The sequence below is a fragment of the Lineus longissimus genome, chromosome 1, assembly GCF_910592395.1.
Source record: "Lineus longissimus chromosome 1, tnLinLong1.2, whole genome shotgun sequence".
Lineage (NCBI taxonomy): Eukaryota > Metazoa > Nemertea > Pilidiophora > Heteronemertea > Lineidae > Lineus > Lineus longissimus.
Genome location: NC_088308.1, coordinates 24,471,602 through 24,483,371, shown reverse-complemented (window position 1 = coordinate 24,483,371; position 11,770 = coordinate 24,471,602). Strand labels below are relative to the sequence as shown.

General features: G+C 47.0%; 1 protein-coding gene across 1 annotated transcript; it reads right to left on the bottom strand.

Annotated features, from left to right (window-relative positions):
* Positions 1-6,451: 6,451 nt before the first annotated feature.
* On the bottom strand, positions 6,452-9,715 carry LOC135487878 (uncharacterized). The gene is made up of 7 exons (XM_064772103.1): positions 9,674-9,715; positions 9,284-9,442; positions 8,849-8,994; positions 8,461-8,603; positions 8,145-8,242; positions 6,823-7,012; positions 6,452-6,528 (listed from the first exon to the last, which is right to left on the bottom strand). The coding sequence occupies exons 1-7, from the start codon at positions 9,713-9,715 to the stop codon at positions 6,452-6,454; spliced, it is 855 nt and encodes a 284-aa protein (XP_064628173.1).
* Between the last annotated feature and the right edge of the window lie 2,055 nt (positions 9,716-11,770).

Genomic DNA, 11,770 nt, shown 5'->3' with positions numbered 1-11,770 from the left:
ACACCACAAGGCCCAATCACATCCAGTCGCACGCATGAATGAACGTAAAGACACATCCATTTCGCATTCTAGACTAATGTCACATCCACACACACTGTCCACTGTCTTCTCCAGTAGCATCCTTCACTGTTCAAGCTGAAGCAGGAATATCAGGCTGATGAAAGTACATAAAGAGACATTCAGCTTGCATTGTGAACCAATGTTACATCTGCACACACTGTCCATTGTCCACGCAGTCTTCTCCAGTCGCACCTTTGCTGTTAATGCAGAAGTATCAAGTTGATGAAAATCACATAAAGACAAATTCAGCCTGCATCCTAAACTGTCCTCACACACACGCTCAACTGTCCTTTTCCTCTTTATGGGGGGTAAAAAACCTTTGCTGTTCAACGGTTTGGTTGTGTCTGACTCCTCTCTCACCGTCTTGACAGGACGGCGAGGCAATCAGGCTGGGTGTGACTCTCATCGTTAGACAGGACGTTGAGGAAGCCAGCAGGACATAATCGGGTTGGGTGTGACTGTCTCATCTCTCTCAACGAGCTGACGACAGGACTTCGGGGCAGGCAACAGGACATAATCGAACTGGGTGTGACTGCCTCATCTCTCGCACCTGTGTTGATAGGACAGCGGACCAACCAGCAGGACATAAACGGGCTGGCTGTGACTGTCTTATCTCACTCTCCATGCTGACACGACGGCGGAACAGGCAGCAGGACATAATCGAGCTGGTTATGACTCTCATTTCTTTCATCGTGTTGACAGGATTACAGGGCAGGCAGTAAGACATAAATCGGGCTGGCTGAGATCGTCTCATCTCTCTCACCGTGCTGACATGATGGCGGGGCAGGCAACAGCACTTAATCCGGCTGGATGTGACTGTCCGATCTCTCTCAACACGTTGACAGGATGGCAGGGCAGGCAGCATGCAGGATATAATCGGGCTGAATGTGACTGTCTCATCTCTCTCACCAAGCTGACATGACTTCGGGGCAGACAGCACGACATAATCGGGCTGGGTGTGACTGTCTCATCTCACTAACCGCTCTGATAGAACTGCGGGGCAGGCAACAAGACATAATCGGACTAGTTCTGACTCTCTCATCTCTCTCGACGTTAGACAGAACGGCGAGGCAGCCAACAGGACATAATCGGGCCGGGTGTGACTGTCTCATCTCTCTCAACTAGCTGATGATAGGACTTCGGGGCAGGCAACAGGACATAATCGGACTGGTTCTGACTCTCTCATCTCTCTCGTCGTTAGACAGGACGGCGAGGCAGCCAACAGGACATAATCGGGTTGGGTGTGACTGTCTCATCTCACTCAACTAGCTGATGATAGGACTTCGGGGCAGGCAACAGGACATAATCGGACTGGTTCTGACTCTCTCATCTCTCTCGTCGTTAGACAGGACGGCGAGGCAGCCAACAGGACATTATCGGACTGGGTGTGACTGTCTCATCTCTCTCAACTAGCTGATGATAGGACTTCGGGGCAGGCAACAGGACATAAAATCGGACTGGTTCTGACTCTCTCATCTCTCTCGTCGTTAGACAGGACGGCGAGGCAGCCAACAGGACATAATCGGACTGGGTGTGACTGTCTCATCTCTCTCAACTAGCTGATGATAGGACTTCGGGGCAGGCAACAGGACATAAAATCGGACTGGTTCTGACTCTCTCATCTCTCTCGTCGTTAGACAGGACGGCGAGGCAGCCAACAGAACATAATCGGGCTGGGTGTGACTGTCTCATCTCACTCAACTAGCTGACGACAGGACTTCGGGGCAGGCAGAAGGACATAATCGGATTGGTTCTGACTCTCTCATCTCTCTCGTCGTTAGACAGTACGGCGAGGCAGCCAACAGGACATAATCGGACTAGGTGTGACTGTCTCATCTCTCTCAACTAGCTGACGACAGGACTTCGGGGCAGCCAGCAGGACATAATCGGACTGGGTGTGACTGTCTCATCTCTCTCGTCGTCAGACAGGACGGTGAGGCAGCCAGCAGAACATAATCGGGTTGGGTGTGACTGTCTCATCTCTCTCAACTAGCTGACGACAGGACTTCAGGGCAGGCAACAGGACATAATCGGACTGGGTGTGACTGCCTCATCTCTCGCACCCGTGTTGACAGGACAGCGGGCCAACCGACAGGACATAAACGGGCTGGCTGTGACTGTCTTATCTCTCTCCCCATGCTGACAGGACGGCGGAACAGGCAGCAGGACAAGTCGGACTGGGTGTGACTGTCTCATCTCTCTCAACTAGCTGACGACAGGACTTCGGGGCAGGCAACAGGACATAATCGGACTGTTTCTGACTCTCTCATCTCTCTCGTCGTTAGACAGGACGGCGAGGCAGCCAACAGAACATAATCGGACTGGGTGTGACTGTCTTATCTCTCTCAACTAGCTGATGACAGGACTTCGAGGCAGGCAACAGGACATAATCGGACTGGGACTGGGTCTGACTCTCTCATCTCTCTCGTCGTTAGACAGGACGGTGAGGCAGCCAGCAGAACATAATCGGGCTGGGTGTGACTGTCTCATCTCTCTCAATTAGCTGACGACAGGACTTCGGGGCAGGCAACAGGACATAATCGGACTGGTTCCGACTCTCTCATCTCTCTCGACGTTAATCAGGAAGGCGAGGCGGCCAGCAGGACATAATCGGTCTGGGTGTGACTGTTTTATCTCTCTCAACTAGCTGACGACAGGAATTCGGGGCAGGCAACAGGACATAATCGGACTGGGTGTGACTGCCTTATCTCTCGCACCCGTGTTGACAGGACAGTGGGGCAACCAGGAGGACATAAACAGGCTGGGTGTGACTGTCTTATCTCACTCTCCATGCTGACAGGACGGCGGAACAGGTAGCAGGATATAATCGAGCTGGTTATGACTCTCATTTCTTTCAACGTATTGACAGGACGACAGGGCAGGCAGCAAGACATAAATCGGGCTGGTTGAGATCTTCTCATCTCTCTCACCGAATGACAGGACGGCGGGCAGGCAATAGCACATAATCGAGCTGGTCTTTCTCACCGTGTTGACATGATGGCGAAGCAGCCAGCAGGACATAATAGGGCTGGGTGTGACTGTCCCATCTCTCTAAACGTGTTGACAGGACGGCAGGGAAGGCAGCATGCAGGATATAATCTGGCTGAATGTGACTGTCTCATCTCTCTCACCAAGCTGACAGGACTTCGGGGCAGGCAACATGACATAATCGGGCTGAGTGTGACTGTCTCATCTCAGTCTCGCTTAGCTGACCAGACGCCAGCGCAGGCAGCAAGACACAATCGGGCTGGATGTGACTGTCTCAGTTTTCTCACCAAGCTGACCAGACGGCGGGGCAGGTAGCAGGACATAATCGGGCTGGGTGTGACTGTCTCATCCTAGTCTCGCTTAGCTGACCAGACGCCAGGGCAGGCAGCAAGACATAACCGGGCTTGGTGTGACTGTCTCATCTTTCTCACCGAATTGACAGGACGGCGGGGTACACAAGAAAACACAATCGGGGGGGGGGGGGGTGCGATTGTCTCATCTCTCTCATCGTATTGACTGGACGGCGGACCAGCCAGGAGGACCAAATGGGCGGGCTGGGTGTAACTGTCTCATCTTTCTCACCGAATTGACAGGACGGCGGGGTACACAAGAAGACACAATCGGGGGTGTGCTATTGTCTCATTTCTCTCACCGTATTGACTGGACGGCGGACCAGCCAGGAGGACCAAATGGGCGGGCTGGGTGTAACTGTCTCATCTTTCTCACCGAATTGACAGGACGGCGGGGTACACAAGAAGACACAATCGGGGGTGTGCTATTGTCTCATTTCTCTCACCGTATTGACTGGACGGCGGACCAGCCAGGAGGACCAAATGGGCGGGCTGGGTGTGACTGTCTCATCTTTCTCACCGAATCGACAGGACGGCGGGGTACACAAGAAGACACAATCGGGGGTGTGCTATTGTCTCATTTCTCTCACCGTATTGACTGGACGGCGGACCAGCCAGGAGGACCAAATGGGCGGGCTGGGTGTGACTGTCTCATCTTTCTCACCGAATTGACAGGACGGCGGAGAAGGCAGCAGAACATAATCGGGATTGGTGCGACTGCCTCATCTCTCTCTCTCTCTGTGTGTTGACAGGACAGCAGGGCCACCAGCAGGATAAACGGGCTGGGTGTGACTGTATATATATATATATCTCTGTTGACATGACGGCAGGGCCACCAGCAGGATAAACGGGCTGGGTGTGACTGTCTTATCTCTCTCTCCGAGCTGACAGGACGGCTGGGCAAGCAGCAGGACATAATCGGGCGCTGGTTATGACTCTCTCATCTTTTTCACCGTGATTACCGGACAGCAGGGCAGGCAGCAAGACATAATCGGGCTTGGTATTACTGTATCATCTCTTTCACTGCACTAACAGAACTTCGGGTTGGTAACAGTACTTAGTCGGGCTCGGTGAGAACGTCTCTTCTCTCTCACTGAATTGACAGGAGGGCGAGAGAGGCAACATAATCGGGCTGGTTGTGACTGTCTCATCACTCTCATTGCGCTGATAGAACTGCGGGGCAGGCAACAGGACATAATCGGGCTAGACGAGATCGTCTCATTTCTCTCACCGAATTGACTGGACGGCGGGGTATGTAACAGAACATAATCAAGCTGGTTGTGACTGTCTCATCTCTCTCACCGTGTTGACAGGACGGCGGGGCTGCAAGTAGGACATAATCGAGATGGGTGTGACCGTCTCATCTCTCTCACCGTGTTGACAGGGAGGTGGGGTAGACAGCAGGATATAATCGGGCCGAGTGCGACTGTCTCATCTCTCACCGTGTTGGCAGGGCAGCGGGGCAGGCAACAGGACATAATCGGGCTGGTTGTGACTGTCTCATCTCTCTCACCGTATTGACTGGATGGCGGAGCAGCCAGCAGGACAAAATGGGCGGATTGGATGTGACTGTCTCATCTCCTTCACCAAGTTGACATCTGGCTTCGGGGCAGCAAGCAGGACAAACTCGAATGGGGCTGGGCGAAATTGAAGAATTTGAAGTAGGAACGGGTGGAGGACAAAATTCGGTCGATATGTATACATAGGTTTTATTTTTTAGACGAATACCTTCTCCAGGCAAATGCAGTGTATCATTCATGGAAGCTTTGTGAAATCAAAGAGCTGATATTTTCTGACAAGCCAAGGAAGTTTAACCGACAATAAAGTGGTCATTGCGTCCATTAGTTATTATCAGTCAATTCCGAGCTCGCTCAACTCTTTGCTTCGAGATTCTGTTCAAATCATGACACTTGATTCACCAACTGAATGCATTTGTAGGGAATATACTCCCCTATCGCCTGGTCGCTAGGCTGGCTGGGTTCGTGAATAATTTGCAAGTCATCAGTCCACGCTGTTGAAGCAGCCCCTTTGCAGTGCGTCATAATTTCATTGACAAGCACTTCCGTGATAAACTTTATTACCGCTTTATTTTACACGTTAGGTTCATCACGAAAGATGACAGCTTCATTTTACTACCAGTGCTATTTGTATTTCAGGTTATTTAACTGTTAGTCTTCATGCATTACGAATATTCGCGAATGCGGAAATTAAAACGGTTAATGACCAAAAATATGATAACCCACAATGTAGATATATTCTGATCAGCCGTTTTCCTTGTCTCAAATTCAGCTTTTGTTGAACATGGGCGCTCTTAGACAGTATCACTGTGAGTGTACACTGCTATACATGCCGGGAGGAGAGTTCACTGAGCATGTTCTTTTGATATACATACACTGACGTCATTGAAATGTGCACTTGTCCGTGCCCTATAGCTAAATGACAAATAATGTGACCATTTAACTCGTCTTCCTGTCTGTATAGCAGTGTACGCTTGTGACGCACTTTTCCACAGCGAGTATGACCTCATTCCAATACACCCCACTACCATAAGATGTATTTTTTGGGCAGATTTTGGCAGAGAATTTACAAATGACAGTCACGACAGTTGTGATACCTGAGCAGTAACTTTTGTAAGGTTGGTTGCCATAGTGGTAAATCTGCTAATTTAAACGGCACTTCTCATGGTAAAAGAGGGTATCTGTTTCTTGCCTAACATATTCCATAAAAATGTGCATCGAAATTAGACAGTCCGCACCATTCCACGATTAAGTCGCCACTCAAACATTTTAAGATAACGCTGTGGTGTCGATTTCAACCAAGCCTGAGTTTCCAGTTTCGGCACATTTGGCCAAACACAGTGATAAACGATATGTTGTATACAGAAGAATGTAGAAAGAAACCTTCACTCGCAAAAATATTACCCTCACAGGATCGCCGAGGTTGAAATATATCAAATTGTTCACACCGTTACCTAATCGTTTTGTTCAGAAAATAAAATCTTAAGTATATACAATTCATTTACTGGGATAAAACGTAATTACAAAAGATCCATACTAGAGCACAGTTTGACTCGACCACGCAAGAGCCAGAAGTGCGGAGGTGATAATCAGCATGGCGGAAGTCGACACGGCTGAAAGTGAAAGAGAAGGTCGTTTAATTCCTAAAAAAGATAACCATACACTGCAATAATGATATACACTTCTCCAAAAACGACAAATTGGACAACATATTCGGCGCTTGGAATACTTCGATCATTATGTGGTTTTCTGTCGTTTCATCATCTGCCTGTACATCGGCCCATAACATTTTCCAGAATGGCCCACCAATTCGTGACAGACGTGCCGACATATCAATTGCTTTTGAGGTGGGTTTTGTGTTGATCTATATGTATGTTTTCTGAAGCGGACAGACAAATTCTACTTACTCTCGGGAGCAGCATTGCCACCTCCTTCCCCATTATTTCCTCCTCCATTGTTATTAACGACAGTGATAGTGCCGCCGGAAGCAGTGCCAAGGGCTTCGACCTGAGCAGGCTCTAAGGCAAGCAGCTGATCGTTTTCGACCGACTTGGCCTGGTTCGTACTCATTCCAAGCAACTGCTCTGCTGTAAACCCCTGAAGATGAAATGTACGATATGATGGAATAAAATCAAAGTACAGTAGAACCTCCCTCAGCGGACACCTCTGCCAGGCGGACACCTCTACATTACGGACACGTCCGGCCAGTCCCGATTTTTTCTAAGTCATTTCCAATAACAAAAACCTCTGTACGGCGGACACCTCTCTACTCCGAATTGCGGACAGGGCGATAGCCAATTTTTGGTCCAATTCCCTCCCAATTACGGACAGTCGGCAAAAACAATGGTTTCCCGCGTGCGCTTGGAGAGTCAAGTAGGCCCGACAGGTGTGATATTTGCGTAATTAATCAACGTAATTACCCCATGGCATTGTGTTTTTGTATCCTAATTAAGCCGCGACATTTGTTTACTCATCTTTTCAACTAATCACATAGGCCTATTGTGTCAACGGACACTCATAAATCCACGCGGTTTTGTCAGTGTTGCGGCGAATATGTGTAAGTAGAGAAATTAGAAAAAATTAATTATTAATCAAAGGTGGCTGATGAACAGAAATTATGGTGTTTTTTCACACATTATGACATGTCGAGGAGATTTTGCAATAAAAGGGGCACCTTTTACTAGAGAGATTATTCACGCTCTGAGTTCCAAAGTAGCTCAATTCATTCAACGCAACATCACAAGCAAATACCGATCAGCCAACAGGTTTAAAGTTTCTACGCTAGATGTCGACACAGAGAAAACCAAGACCTGCAAGGCGGGAACTTCAAATCCACCTATCGGACGATTTGGCATAACCTCCCTAGTGCGGACACCTCTCTATTGCGGACACCTGGGCCCAGTCCCATGGGTGTCCGCAATAGAGAGGTTGTACTGTAGATTTAATCAAACTGGTCTCACCGAAAGACTTTCAACAACGCACTCATCATGCGGTATATACTCCATGTGGACATTAGAGGTATGAAGTATGATGTAAAGAAACAAAAAGATCTGAGAAAGAAATCTTTGCAAACATACTTGGTATTACAAAAAGAAGTAAATTGTTAGAAGGAATGAGAACCGATATATTGATATGCCTCCCATTACTACTACTTCTAACATGACTACTACTTCTACTGCAATATTATTACTTGGCCAATACTGGTCAGGACAAGTAATCGTGTACTTACAGCGAAATTCACTGGAGGAATATTCTTAATGGATGTTGTCGAAATTACGGAAATCTGGTCAGTTGAAAGTTTGGCCAAGTCCGATTTTCCAAGACCGCCTGCAGAAGGAAGATTGAGTATTTGAATTTCTGCTCGGAGGCAAAGTAATTCATATTCAGCATATCAGGCATCGATGATAGTGCGAGATTGAAGGATTCTAAATTCCTTGGTTATTCGTCATCTTGCTTCACCTTTCATCAAAGGAATAGCCTGAAGGTGTACGATGTGTCGAAACCTTAAGGATCAGTATGTATTTCCTTGAAATGAATCTACTCACCAACCATGTTGCCCATATCTTTCACAACGGATGTTGACCACTTGGATACGTCATCACCGTAGACTTCCTTGGCCTTCTGAGCGAAACCGGTCACCTGCGCTATTGCGCAGCTGTCAAGGCCTCCGATCGTGTTGGCTGCCCCTCTGGAAAATTTACAAAAAGAAGAGGACATCTTGTTAGGCAATGAACACAAAAGGAGAAGCACTTTTTAAAGTATAACAAATGTTTCATCCATCAACAATATTTGCACTTCAGACACTGAAAATAAAGAATTTTTAACTTTTGAATAGTGGGAGATAACCTCATCGAAACTACTGTGTCAACGAAAGCTGTCCATTCCGCGGCAAAGTGCTCCCCCCCCCCCCCGACACCCTCCTTCAAGACTTACGCATATGCAGCCGCTGTGATGTTTTCGATCTGGTCCGCAGTGGCCCCGCACGGGAAATGTCCCATACCCTTCAGTTCAGCCGAGCTCAGCTTGGAGACATCGCCACCCTTTGCAAGTTCTGCCCAGCGTCCGAAACCCGCAACCAACTGGTGAAATTAAACGGGAAATTAGATCAGCATGATCGGAAATGACTGTAAAAAACTGAAAGGCCTTGATATCTTTTGCAGTGTCATCGTTACTCAATTGATGGTCGCATGATCTGGTATATACCAGTACGCACTCAATTTGTCCCCGTCTAACAAACTTTATCAAACGGATGAAAGCAATAAACGTACCACAGTAAGTTGCACCGATTTAAGACCGCTCCTTTTAAAAGTATTAAGAAATCGACAAAAGGCGTACCGCGTTAGCGAAGACAATAGCACAGCCACATACCTTAGTTCCTGAGAGTTTACCATGTTTACCAATCGAGTACATGACGTCAGTACTGTTCAGTTTCAGAGTTTTGATTTCATCAGCAGTAAGGCCGGAGACGGTACTTCCTAGCTGCCTGACCGTCTCGCTGGACCAGTCTCCAGGGGTGCTGCCGTAAGCCTGTATGGAAGCAAAGTGTGACAAGATTCATGTAGTTAAGATTTTGGGTTAAGTTATGCAGCATCAGCAAGGGCTACATCTTACATTTATAGGAGCATTATTTCAAACATAAAGATCTTCCGTCTACTTCCAGCACAGTTTGTCATAAAGAATGTGGTCAAGTTGATGAAGATAGAAGTTGAGGGCTAATGCGTTTTGCTCATGTATGGATTCTGCGCTGAACATACCGACTTTCCCTTCGTGACCAGTGAAGATATCTGCGAGTCGGACCATGCGGACTGTGACCCAATGGTTTCAGCACAGTTCTTGAACTCTGAGTTCGAAATACTACCAATCTGGTCAGTTGAGAGCGAAACGACCGATGTTCCAAGTGACTGGAGTTCGGCGCATCCGAGGGCGGAAGTAGCTGGCAGGAGAAGAATTAAGAATACAATCATGCAGCTCGATAACTACAACATAAAATAAACAATGCATGTACTTTTTTACTGACCCTAAGAGATGTACAAGTGTCTCAAAATACATGTACATTCTATGTATCTCCTTGTTTTCGTTAACTAAAGTACTATTACTGCAGCGATTTAGGAGCCAATGAGAACGTCAGGAAACCTTACTGATCGAAGCAATCACTTGAGTTCCACTAAGGCAAATAGTTCTATCATTTTACGTTCCGGGATGTTTCTAGAAGCCGACACGTGTATCTACATAGCCTGGAAACTAGATTTGTTACCTCGTTTCCTTCGAGAGGAAGTAGTTCCATTCGTCTTGGTTTTAGCAGCAACCATTGCATCTATGGCTTTCTTGACCAGGCTACTCTTCTTGATGGCTTCGTTCTCTAGCTGGGTAGTGTTGAACGTCTCCACAGCCGATTCCTGACGTCTGGCTATTGCAGCCTCTCTCTTGGCGTATTGGGAAAATATCATGTTTGAAGCGTCTGAAAGAGCATTCTGAAACAAAAAAGCAAGTCATGTTTCACCCAAGAACAAAAGTCCGTTCGTTAAAAAAAATATTAAAATTGAAATTCCCATTGTGTAGACTAGTAGCAGGTTTCAGCGTATTTGCCTGCATAATAACTACGGCAATGTTTATTTCTATTGCGCGTAACCAGAAGTCAAAGAAGACGTCACTCTGACCATCACCAAACATGCGACTAGTGCTACAAGGTGCTATAATGTAACAATTACGATGTCTGCATACCGATTTAATGCTTTCCATATCAGAATCCGATGCATAGCTAAGAAGAGGCCCTGCCATTGTCAGCTTCTTTGCACTGGTAAGCAAGTCGCTAAAAAAGGCGAAAACATGAGAAAAATTACTTCAGAGAAGTCACCAAGATTCTTTTCTTCATCGATTCCAACAAGCCCATCAACCATCCTGACACGCAACATCCGACGCATTTCTCCATACATGTTCCCTTCCTCTTACTCTTCTTACGTACTCGGCATTTATGAACAGAATGCTATGCGAAATGCGTCGTCCAATGTTGTTAGAATCATTCTATTATTTTCGAATTCATCCATCATTTAAAATCACTTCTTGTTAAATGATATATAAACTACTTGGTCTTAGATGCATTTAACTTACGATATTTGTGACTTCGCCCTCTCATAGAGTGTCTCTTCCCTCTCAGCGTCCATCGGGCAAGCACTCAGAGCGAAGAGGTGTGTCTCCAGGGCGTCCTGGGTGAGGTTGCCAAGTTGCTCCTTTGTCATTCCGCACAACAGAGACCCCATTTTGGTTAGGTCGGTGCTGTCGAGGTTAGAGGCTGAGGTTCGGTCAACGATGGTCTTGTTTCCACGGTCCTAAAATTGAGAAAACCATACTGGAAGATACGATGACGGGGTTTTCTGAAGTCACTGTTGGCTAGTCATGAACATAAACAAAAGTAAAACACTTTACCGTTACGCCAAAGTAATCTGCATGCAGGTATCGTAAAAGCTTATTAGTTTTGAAAAATACTTTAAAATCTGCATTCCAAAATCATCACCTTCCAATTCCACTTACCACATGCATCAATGCAAAAAACGCCATCTGTTCCATGTTTGCAGTCGGAATGCTGTCCATGGAGGACAAACCTATTTCAGTTGCCGCTTGGGCACGGCGAGTCTGGTTCAGGCGCAGCAGCTCACTGACCCTAGAGCGAGGAGAAGAAGTGTAGAAGTGTAGAGGTTGAAAGCGTTACGAGTTACAAAGACTCTTGGGCGGCTCTTCCACTCGAAAAGGAGACTACACCAGCATCAGTTTCACAGCGTTTTACATGCTGAAGTACATTGCTCAAAGGTGAGTGATCGTTATTATCCCGGTCTCCAATAGAAAAGTGTCTAAGAACAG